Source organism: Pinus tabuliformis, chromosome 5_1 (assembly GCF_031772625.1).
Source record: "Pinus tabuliformis cultivar Carrire ecotype Pingquan chromosome 5_1, CPIR1, whole genome shotgun sequence".
Classification (NCBI taxonomy): Eukaryota; Viridiplantae; Streptophyta; class Pinopsida; order Pinales; family Pinaceae; genus Pinus; species Pinus tabuliformis.
Window position 1 is genome coordinate 123,423,519 of NC_142305.1, and position 11,742 is coordinate 123,435,260.

Sequence of the window (11,742 nt, forward strand, 5' to 3'; positions counted from 1 at the left end):
AATGAAGATTTAAATTAAAAATATAGTTTACTCATATAGTATAATTATATTAAAAATATAGTTGATTCATATAGTATAATTATATTAAAAATATAGTTGACTTATATAGTATAATTATAATAGTCGAGTGATATAAATTAAATAATTTTGTTATTAAATGGTTAGTAAATAACTTGGTTATCAAAGAGCTAATAAATATGGATAGACATTAGAATAAATATCAAAATACTCATTTTGTTAAATTTATTTAAATATAATTTTATTTTAAATTATTATTTTATTATTAATAATTTTAAAAATAATTAATATACAAGTTACACATCCAGAACAGGAAAACGAAACTTTAAGTGACAACCAAGATGATCAAGGTGAAATGGAGATAGATACACAGAACATGGCAGTAGATGAGGAGGAACAGGAAATGGTAAAATTAATACAAGAATGGCGCCGGCTAGATGATCGCTTTATCCCAGAAGAACAGAAAAAAAGATACAAGGAAGCCTTTCAACGCTACAAAGAAAAAAAAAGAGGGAGCACAGGAGAGAAAACAAGCCAAGGTACAGAGAAACCAGATGTGGGAACGGGCAGAGCAGGCAAAGGTGGCAAAAAGCGAGGAAGAAAACCTCTCACTGAGGCAATACAAGATGTAGGTGAGGCACTTGTAAATTCCGGAAGGGTAATACCACTGTCAGAAGTGTTCCAAAACCCCCGAAAATTGTTAAAATGATAATCACAACATGGAATATACGCGGCCTCAACAGTAGAGGCAAACAAAGGTATCTCATTGAGAGACTGAAAAAGGAAAAACCAAGCATCATGATACTTCAAGAAACCAAAGTAAGCACGGAGAAGATGAGTGAAATCTTAAACAGAAATAAAAGCAGGTATGAGATGATGGGACAAGATGCTTTGGGAAGTGCTGGGGGATTGGTATTTCTTTGGAACCCAGCTGAAATCCAATTCACTAACTGGATGAGTTTCCCAAGGATTTTAACAGGAAATGCTCATATTCTAGGTACAACAGAGGAGGTAATGGTAACAGGGGTGTATGGCCCACATTTACAGACAGAAAAGGAGAACTTCCTTAAAAATTTAAAAGCATTAAGAGGCCTTATGCCAGAAAAACAATGGATAATTGGAGGAGACTTCAACATGATTAAAGCCACAGAGGAAAAGAGAGGAGGGATAAGGAGATTGGATACGGTCTCAGAAAAATTTGGAGACCTAATAAGAGAACAAAAGATGATTGATGTCCAGACCATAAATGGAAAGCACACTTGGAACAATCGAAGGGGAGGAGCTAACCAAATAGCTTCGCGCCTGGATAGGTTTCTAATCTCTGAGCAAATAATGATCAAGGATATCTTCATAGAAGCATCAATACTTCCTGTTATAGGGTCTGATCATTGGCCAATTAAATTAGAAATTGACATAAAGCGACGACCTCCCAACAGACCATTCAAATTTGAAGCCTTCTGGTTGAGAGATGAGGGGCTAATGGAAAAACTAGAAGACTGGTGGAGAGCAAGTAACCCGAGAGGTAAAAACAAAATGCATTCCTTTCAGCTTCAATTGAAGGAAATAAAGACCAAATTAAAAAAATGGAACACAGAAGAATTTGGGAATATCTTAGAAGAAAAGCAGAAATTAGAACAGAAAATGGAAGATCTGCAACAAATGGACATCACTCAAGGCATTCAGGAAGAGCGAACAAAAGAAGAAGGAGTGATCCTAAATAAGCTTGAGGAAAGAAGGAAACAAGAGGAAATACTCTGGAAACAAAAATCAAGGGTTCAATGGCTCAGGGAGGGTGAAAGGAATACGAAATTTTTCCATAAAGCCATGGTACAACACCGTCAAGGAAACAGAATATTCTCAATAAAAAACAAAGAAGGGCAAAGAGTTCTTCAGCAGGAAGAGATTGAGAAAGTGCTAGTTAATCATTTTAAAGACATCTTGAAGGAAACTCAATCGAACAGAATAGAGGCAATAGCAAAGATAAAAAGAGAAATACCTCAAATTGTGACCAGAGACCAAAACCAGGCTCTAATGAGAAAAATAACCAAGGAAGAAGTGGAGGAGATTGTCAAAAACATGAAGAGAAATAAAGCTCCAGGCCCAGACGGTTATACTGTTGAATTCTTTCAAGCGGCATGGCACTTTCTCGCTGATGAAGTAGTGGAGATAGCAGAAGAAGTCAGGATAAACCAAAGATTATGGCCAGGCATAAACGCTATGCTTCTGGCTCTTATACCTAAAACTAATCAGGCCGACCAGGCAGATGGATTCAGACCCATTGCCCTTTGCAATGTCATTTACAAGATTGTGGCATCCATAGTAGCTCAAAGACTGAAACTAATTCTCCCCAGCATTATCTCACCAGAGCAAACCGGTTTTGTTGAAGGAAGACAGATCTTGGATGGGTTAGTGGTAGCACAAGAAGTAATCCATACATTGAAAACAAAGAAGGAAAAAGGTATGTTGATCAAATTAGACCTATCAAAGGCTTATGATAGGCTCAGCTAGAAATATCTAACTGAGATCCTTAAAGCTTTTGGATTTTGTGACAGATGGGTAAATTGGGTATTAAGCATGATTTCTACGCCAAATTACTCTATTTTGCTAAATGGAGCGCCTACAACAACTTTTAATGCAACAAGAGGTCTCAGACAAGGGGACCCTCTCTCCCCCTTCTTGTTCATAATAGCAGCTGAAGGTTTAGGAAGATATATCAAAAAGGAATTAAGGGACAGCAACATTCAAGGGCTACAATTATGGGGAACCCGAACCACTGTCACCCATCAACAGTTTGTGGATGACATAATGATATACTGTAAAGCAACCCTTCGTGAAGTAAAAAGGATCAAAAAAATCCTAGAGATTTTTATGGAGGCTATAGGTATGGAGGTCAACAAAGATAAGTCCAGGACTTTCTTCTTTAATATAGTGGAAGCTATACAAAAGCATCTCACCAGAGTCCTGGGATATCAGTTAGGGAAACTCCCAACCAAATATTTAGGGATAATGTTAGACTCCTCATCCACAAGAATAAGGAATTGGCATCATATCCTTGAGAAAATCAAAAAGAGAATGGAAAATTGGACATTTAGAGCCCTGAACGTAGCAGCAAGGATGGTGCTTCTCAAAGCCACGCTTCAGGCAATCCCGATATACTCCCTGTCTGTGATGAATGCACCTAAAGGAATATGTAACAAGCTGGTTGAGATATACAGGAAATTTCTTTGGGGAGGACCAAAACAAGAAAAGAAATGGGCGCTGTGCTCATGGGAGAGCTTAGCCAAAACAAAGGAAAAGGGAGGCTTAGGTCTCAAAGACCCAGGAATTTTAAATCAGGTGATGGCAGCCAAACTTCGATGGAGATGGTTACAAGGAGGACAGGACTTATGGAAGGTGATTTGGACAACTAAATATCGTATGCCCAATAACCCGGAAGAAATTATCAGACAGCAAGAAATGCCCCGGGGATCGGATATCTGGAACCTATCAATTCAAAATAGGGAAATAGTAGATAATAATATATTCTGGGAAATCAAAGGGGGACAGATAGCGAGGTTCTGGGATGAATCTTGGCAACAGCGAGGAAAATTGGTTAATCTCACAGGAATGCAGGAAATACAAAGAAGAGGAATACATAGGAATTTGATAACGGTAAATGATTATTGGGATGCAGACCAAGGCAATGGGGAATGGAGGATATGGAAACCGCTGGAACAATGGGAAAGGAACCCAACAGAAGAGCAAAAAACAACCTTCAATAAGGAAATGAACTCAAGGAAAATAAGGAACAGAGAAGGTAATGACATACTACGGTGGGGAAAAGAAACAAAAGGGACCTTCACTATTAAGGAGGCTTACAAGATAAAAACATACCAAGAGCAAGGAGAGGATGATCAAATTTGGAAAAAAATCTGGAGCACAAAGTGGTGGCCAAAGGTTAAATTATTTGCCTGGCTGGTGGGAAGAAAGAGAATCCTAACATGGGATAGAATTCAGAAAAGAGGCTTTTCTGGTCCTTCCAGATGTCATCTCTGTAATTCTGCTGTAGAAAACCAGGAACATATCCTTAACGGATGTACAGTGGCACAGTATCAATGGGAGGAAACGCTAAAGCTCTTTACTAAAACAAACAGAAACTCAACGGACATAATTCAAACCATCAAAAATTGGGGAGAAGCTGAATTCCAGAGCAAAGTAGTTAACAGAGCTTGGAGTGTCACTGCAGGTTTCAATATTTGGAACTTATGGAAGGAAAGGAACTACCGCCTATTCAGAGGGAAGGCATCAGGGCCAGAGGAGGTGTGGAAGCGGTCTTTGAACCAAATTAGGGAGACAATTCTCGCTGAGAAATGGGATGATGAAGACTGGAAAACGTCGGAGGCAGAATCTGCCATCTTGAAGAAATTAAACTTGGAGCCGGGAATGATCTTCCAGCAAGGAACCAAGCAACGACACCCTTCAGCAAATCAGAGCAGGACAAAATTTAGAAAACCTCCAGACGGGTTTGTGAAACTGAATTTTGATGGTGCGGCGAAAGGAAATCCTGGGCCAGCAGGGTTCGGCGGAATTATCAGGAATGACCAGGGGAAAACGGAGTGGATATATGCGGACAATGGTGGTACTATGACAAATAATGAGGCGGAGTTTATGGCTGCTTACCAAGGTCTTAAAATTGCAAAGCGAAATGGTTATAGGAGAGTTGAAATAGAAGGAGACTCCACTCTGGTCATCGACTCGATCAGAAAACTAGTACAGGGAAAGAACTGGGAGCATGTGGTGACAAGCTGGAGAAGTGCCAGCACAGTCAGAGACATCGGAGAGATATTAGAAGGGATTGAATACAGTCTAACCGCGCATGTCCGACGGGAAGGTAATAAACCTGCTGACTGTTTAGCAAACTGGGGGTGTGAGGAACATAATGGCAAAGTAGATGACAGTTGGACAACTCAGTCCACGCTGGAAAAATGGGAAGGATTAAGGCAAATGCTGGACAGTGATATTAAGGATGCAGGACAAGGATAATCGTTACCCCGCGTGGCTGGGGGGAGGAGAAAATACGCCAAAGCAGGAGGGACGGTGGAAAGGACAGCAGGATAGGACAATAAAATCATGGATTGAGGAGACAATTAATTTCACAGCGAAGCAGGGACGCGGCCCAAGGAAAAGAACGAACCCCATGACTTTTTTCATCATGCGAAGTAAAGACGTTCATGGGAGCGGGAAGAAATCCCATCACATAGGTAAAGGTGGCAGCAAAGATATAAGAGGAAACAGAGGCAGACGGGAAGGCATTGTTAGCTTGAGAAAGGTAGCGAAAACAGAGGATTTTTGTAATCAAGTCACAGAGCAGGAAGAAATCGTTCCAATTATGAGTGATAGGAAGAGGATGGTGACCCAAAAAGGGAAGCAAATGGCCGAGGGAAGATATCAGGAGCAGCAATATGTAAGCATCGACATCGAGAGCTCTGAAGAGTCGAAATACATGCAAGAAGGTGGTAAGGGGAACCAGGGGGACTGGGGCCAGAGCAGCAGAGATCCGGGTCCAGTTAGGCAAGGAAGAGCGCGTCTCAATAAGGAGCAGGAAGCAAACAGGCCGAACAGAAACAATTTAAACGAAGCCGAAGAGACCCGACCGCCACCCAGGAAAAGGAGAAGAAATAGGACGACCAGCTCTGCCATGCATGCGGCGGAACAAGCTTACAAGGAGGAGACCAATGAGGAAATCAGGCAAGTCTTGGAAGGGATGGAGGCGAGGGCCCTGGATGAACCTTCAGACCCAGAAATGAATGAGTGGGCTTCACAATTGCCTGATCCTGGGCACACGCGTGGAAGGCTTACGCTGTATCGTAGAGCCCTGCACACTTATTGGGTGCTCAAGCACCTCCTTGCAAACGCTCTAGAGCAGGTGGCGTCGGAAATGCTTGAGATTGCGCAAGCCTCTGCAATTGCTCAGCAGGAGACCTCCAGTCTGGCAGAACAGGTGCGTCAGCAGTCTGAACTTCTCAAAGAAATTAGAGCTATGCTGAAGGAACTGCAGCAAGACAGAGCCAGTAGAGCAAGCGAGCGCGGTTTTGCAGAGGAGTAAGAGGCAGGTTCCTGCTCTCTTTCCTCGTTTTAAATCTGTTAATTTTGCTGAGAGGCTTTTGTATTTTTTTGAAAAAACCTCCATGGTCATAAAGTGATAGGTTTAGAATTTTAGGAAGGCACAGAAGTCTTTGCTCTGCGTCTTTGATAGGTTCTTAGCATTCTGAAAGACTAGCTCTCCTTTTGGGTTATTTGGAGGAAAGAGTTGTGGTATTTTTGAGCTAAGGAAACAGGAACCAAACATAGAATTTCTTGACTCTTGGTTGATAAGGAGCCAACAGATCTGGTTTCCCCTAGAGGCAGATTGAGGCTCCTTTGTTTTGTACTTTATGTTGATATGTTTATATGAATAGAACTACCGCAGCTTACAAAAAAAAAAATATACAAGTTACATATCAAATTAAAAAAAATATAAAAATATTTCACAAGATTTTTCATTATGAAGATTCACTTTATTTTATTATGGAAATTCTTATTTTGTAATGAGGTTTTGTTAAAATATCATGGTTTATAGATATTATATGTAAAAAAACACTCCTTTCATATGACATTTTTTAAATTAATCAATTTAATTAAAAATAAAAAAAGGACACTTTGATGGGTGGAGGAACTTGGTCTTAATAGTGTAGCAGGGAGTGGGTTTGACCCTCCCACATGACAATTGGAAGACATATGTGCATTGCTAGAGACAAGTATTGGTGGGATCTCAAAAGGTTCAAGATGGGCATGGTTTGGGCTTTAAAGTGGTTGGCAGGTTGGCTATGTCAGTTGTGGTTTCAAGTTATGGGCATTTGCAAAGGTGGTGAGAACAATGTCAAGTATGGAAAGGCTTCCAACCTATGCATGCTCTTCAGTTTGTTGATATGTGCATCTAGGATTATAGTGAGTTGGCATGGTCTGTTTTGAAACTCCATTGGGGAACCAACTCGTAAGATGTGGGATCTTGGAGTGAGCCTTTGTTCGAATTTGTCTTGTTGTTGGTTAGTCCTGGTGTTGGAGGATGCTTTGCTACATTGGCTCGGTATTCATCGACGAAAAGGAGTTTTGGGCTCTTCTAGTGCCTTTCTAGTAAGTATTTTTTCCTTGGTCCTGAGGTCACACAGAATTGTTCTTGTAAGAAGCTTGGGGTTAGGTAGTTTTGCTTCAATTATGTCCTCTCCCCCATAGACATTGTGGAAGTATTTAGGGGTTTCCAATTGATAACGGTTATTACTATGTGTCTTTGAAGCCTTTTCTGTTTGGAGCGGAGGCCTGGAGTGATAGCTTTTATAAATGACCTGCACCAGAACCAATGAGAGATCCTTGACTTCTTGGCTTCTCTTAGGAGTCAAAGGTGCACAAATGATTAGCCTGATCAGGTTGAGGGTCAGCTTGCTCATATGGAGTTTCATGTTCACAAGGATCCTAGACCTCGAAACACACCTGGTGTGGGGCATGCACCAACGTTTCCTCATGATCCTTGATGGTAACTATGTAAGTTTTGACAGTTTTCTCTTAGCTTTTGTATTATTCTCCTTAGCAACAGATCCAGTAGAAGACTAAGAGATAAGTGATATTCTTGTTTATCTCATATAATGTTTTAAAAAAATAATAAAAATTGATTGACTATATAAAAAAACAAAAAACAAAAAAATACTTTGTAAGATTAAAAAACTATTTTAAAAGTTTCACAAAAACCTGCCATGTATTAATCTCCTATCCTTTTAAAATACAATAATTAAAAAAAAAATTACAATAGACCATATAAATCTCAGTAAAAGCTAATCATGCTAAAAAAAATTATGAATACATACATATAATATAATAGTTTACAGAAGTCCATGCACGCTGCAACAGACAGATCAAACCGGAAGAAAATAGATGTGGGCGGTGCGTTGAACCAGAAAAAAGAGTAAAGGCACCTGAATCAGAGAAGACATCGAACACCTCCATTAATCGTGAGGAACGAGTTTTATGGGCAGTCCATTAACAGGGGCAGGCATAGGGTCCACAATCACCTTCTCACGAGGATTCACTAAACTCCACTTGAAATTCTTCACAATATTATGGAGAAAAACAAGAATTTCCATTCGAGCAAACTCATTACCAGGGCACATTCGCGGCCCACCTGCAAACGGGATAAACGTGTAGGGAGGAGGCCCTGCTCCCTCGAATCTTGATGGATCGAATTGCTCTGGATTGCTGAAATACTCCGAATTTTGGTGGGTTGAGTTGACAGTCCAATACATCTGCACATGACACCCCATAATAATTATGTTTTAATATAAGTTAAAATCTGAAACAAAGATTTCAGGCAGTGGTTCACCTTCCATCCTTTAGGGATTGTGAATCCCTCATATATCAAGTCTTTGATGGCCTTGCGAAAACCTCCTTGAACAGCGGGGAACAGCCTAAGCGTTTCCTGAGCAACTCTCCACGAATACTTCATCCTTTGAAGGTCCTCCCACTCTAGAAGTTGCCCCGCCTCTTTTGAATCTGCTATATCCAGTTGCTCTGGAAATATGAAATGAAACTTTTGAGTTTAAGAAAATTGCAACCTCTAATTTGCATACCAAATGATATAGTGTCTAAAAAAAGGCGAGAGAGACTGAATTTTATATTAGAGCCTGCTGCGTAGGGTAATTTGGATCTTATCAGAAAAAAACCGTTCTATTTTTTCAACAGAACTAGGGTTAGTGGATACATATTTGAACAAATCTCTGCCTACTTATACTTAGAGCACATTACTCCAAGCTAAAGGTCTGCTTCCTGAAAATACCATAGATGATAGGATGTAACTATCTACAATCATAATATTATAGGAGAATTGGTTGATTGGGTGTACCTCTTAGTACTTCTTCATAGCAGTGAGGGTTTTCCGCCAAAACTTTAAGCAGCACTGTCAAAGTAGAACTGGTGGTGTCATGACCTGCATATAATAGCAGAAGAATATTGTCCTTAATCTCGTCGACGGTGAGCGACTTACCCTGCTCGTCAACATTAGAGAGCAGGAAAGACAACAGATCTTGCTCTGCAGAAGCCTTTCCGTCCTGCAATGCAATTTTCCTCTCAGCAATAATGCCCTCAAGTTGATCACGAATGGCATTAGCTGCACGTTTGGCTTTGTTATATCGGGTGCCGGGTACATCTATGGGAATCTGCAACGATCCTTTCCCGAAAACCTCAAAATGATGCCAAAGCCTGGCTTGTTCTTCCTCATTGTCTATGGTGGCAAACAAGTCACAAGCCAGAGAGAAAGTATAACGTTTCAATAGAGAAAAAGCCATCACCTCATCTTTACTGATCCAGTGGTCGGCTAGGTGACGTTTCGTCATGGAATCCACTCGCCCTACAAATGTCTGAAGGGCTTCCGGCCTCAGGAACGTCATCAGGATTTTTCTCAGTCTCTTCGCATCGTCTCCAACGGTTGTAATTAAAGAACTTCCGAAGAGATTTGCCATGGCGGTGGGCCATGAACTGACGACGAGTTTGTTCTCGTTGGAGAACAAGAAGCGGCTGCCTTCGGGGCTGCAAAGTACAACAGTTGGGTGGCCAACCAGAGAAGTGGTGAACACGTTTCCATATTTCTCCGTCCGAATGTCAAAGAATTCACGAGGATTGCCCTTCCTCTGGGATTGTAGAAATTGTAATGTTTCGCCAATCAAAGGCCATCCAAAGGTGCCTGGTGGGATTCTGTTGGGTATTTTTAAATGGAGAAAATACCAAAACCAAATAAAATAAACACCACAGAGACAATGCTCTGTTTCCTCTGTCCAGGATCTTTACACAGGGAAGCTTTTAAAACAAATTGACTCAGAAGACAACACAGTCACAAAGCATTTCTATTAATAAAAAAAAATAACTGATACATATTTCATCCTCTGTGCAAAGAGGGAATTACAAAAAACTACTCTGCTGCTCTCACAGATTTTCCACTGCTGTGGAAATTACATAAACCAATTTCATGGTGTTCCTCTGTTTTTCAACAACAGCAAAATAAAACATTACATCCCTTTTATCTCTCGCACTGTTGTGCGTTTTTAGCTTACAGCAAGAAGAACAAACAAAAAAAAAACTTACATGACACCGTGCGCATGCACCACTCACCAAAAAAAACTACCCACTACAGCACGTAGCCATGTTTTTAACATATGACAACGTATACAAAAAAAATATAAATCGTATGTCATATGGGACAATGCCCATAACCAAATTAACTATATGCCCACAACGTATTAAAAGTCCTCCACCAAAAAGAACGACAAACATTAAAAACCATAAGTTTTCACCTACGGCGGTCAACGGGACAATGACAAAATTTGATGTGACGTGGGCGGACAGCACATTCGGGAAGTCAACGGCGGAGATCACGCGATCAAATCGCTGAGCCGATCCAACGTGGTTCGCACGCCAACCTCCAGCAAAACAAACGGACTTTAGCGTCCGGGGAAAGCAGTTTTTGGGCGCTCGTACATGGGACGCGTGGCGGCAAGTGAATGTGTTCGGAGGGCTCCAAGGAAAAACAGCCTTTGCCAAAAGGCGGTGCGAACAAGATAGGTGGTTTTGTTTGGTGGTTTTCGGCTGCATTGAAATTACACATTTAACACTCCCCTTTAATTTCAACAGCTGGGCATTCGGTCATTCCCAAACACTTCCTCAAAAATTCGAAACTCTTCTGAACTAGTGGCTTTGTCAAGATGTCTGGAACCTGTTCCTGGGTCCTACAATGTTCTAGGACAATTTCTCCATTGTTCACTAATTCTCTGATGTAGTGAAACCTTGTGTCGATGTGTTTCGTTCTCTTATGAAACACTGAATTCTTTGACAAGGCAATAGCTGAGCTATTGTCACAAAAGACCACTGTTGCTTTTGCCTGCTCTTGGCCTAAGCTTCTCAACATTCTTCTCATCCATACTGCCTGGCATGCTGCTGCTGTCGCTGCCACATATTCAGCCTCTGCTGTAGACAATGCTACAATGGACTGCTTCTTAGAAGCCCATGAGATGGCTCCCGAACCCATATTAAAAACATAACCGGAAGTGCTCTTCCGATCATCTACACTTCCAGCCCAATCGCTATCTGTGTACCCGACCAAATCTGAATGTTCTGAGGCATGATATAGAATTCCAAACATTTTGGTACCTTTGACATACCTCAAAATTCTCTTTGCTGCCTGCCAATGTGCCTCCTTCGGCCTCTCCATGAACCTGGAAATCAAACTAACAGCATACATTAAATCAGGCCTAGTTGCTGTTAAATACATAAGGCTGCCCACAATGCTTTTATACAAGCTAGGATCAAAATCCTTGCTGCTGTCCTCTCTGCTGAGCTTTAATCCCATCACTGTGGGAGTGATTGCTGCCTTGCACTCTTGCATGTTAAATCTGCCCAAAACTTGATTTACATATCTTGCTTGAGATATAAAAATCCCTTTTTCATTTTGATCTACTTCTATGCCTAAGAAGTATCTCAACAAACCCATGTCAGTCATTTCAAATTCATTCTTCATGACTGATTTAAAATTCTCAATAAGATAAATATCATTTCCAGTGAAAATAACATCATCTACATACAAGACAACAATTAAAATTTTACCATCCTTTTCTTTGATGTAGACTGTGGGCTCTCCTTCACATTTGTCAAATTCATTCTCCAATAGAT

At 40.7% G+C, this 11,742-nt stretch overlaps 2 protein-coding genes across 2 annotated transcripts; one reads left to right on the top strand and one right to left on the bottom strand.

Moving 5' to 3' along the window:
• Positions 1–894: 894 nt before the first annotated feature.
• Positions 895–5,040, top strand: LOC149163721 (uncharacterized). Its single transcript, XM_089429239.1, has 3 exons — positions 895–1,725; positions 1,963–2,423; positions 2,571–5,040. The coding sequence occupies exons 1-3, from the start codon at positions 895–897 to the stop codon at positions 5,038–5,040; spliced, it is 3,762 nt and encodes a 1,253-aa protein (XP_089285365.1).
• A 2,893-nt stretch (positions 5,041–7,933) lies between these two features.
• LOC149163722 (cytochrome P450 716B2-like) lies at positions 7,934–9,770 on the bottom strand. The gene is made up of 3 exons (XM_089430793.1): positions 8,927–9,770; positions 8,408–8,595; positions 7,934–8,330 (listed from the first exon to the last, which is right to left on the bottom strand). Exons 1-3 carry the CDS (start codon positions 9,540–9,542, stop codon positions 8,034–8,036), a joined length of 1,101 nt encoding a protein of 366 aa, XP_089286919.1. The 5' UTR covers positions 9,543–9,770; the 3' UTR covers positions 7,934–8,033.
• Positions 9,771–11,742: the final 1,972 nt, after the last annotated feature.

Bases quoted from the DNA above. Each gene is read 5' to 3' on its own strand.
- LOC149163722 (XM_089430793.1), bottom strand. From the start codon at position 9,542: ATGGCAAATCTCTTCGGAAGTTCTTTAATTACAACCGTTGGAGACGAT. The intron at 8,596-8,926 runs GTACACCCAATC...TCATATTTCCAG, and splicing joins CTATGAAGAAGTACTAAGAG to AGCAACTGGATATAGCAGAT. The intron at 8,331-8,407 runs GTGAACCACTGC...TGTCATGTGCAG, and splicing joins CAATCCCTAAAGGATGGAAG to ATGTATTGGACTGTCAACTC.
- LOC149163721 (XM_089429239.1), top strand. From the start codon at position 895: ATGGGACAAGATGCTTTGGGAAGTGCTGGGGGATTGGTATTTCTTTGG. The intron at 1,726-1,962 runs GTGATCCTAAAT...GACATCTTGAAG, and splicing joins AGCGAACAAAAGAAGAAGGA to GAAACTCAATCGAACAGAAT. The intron at 2,424-2,570 runs GTTAGTGGTAGC...ATTTTGTGACAG, and splicing joins GGAAGACAGATCTTGGATGG to ATGGGTAAATTGGGTATTAA.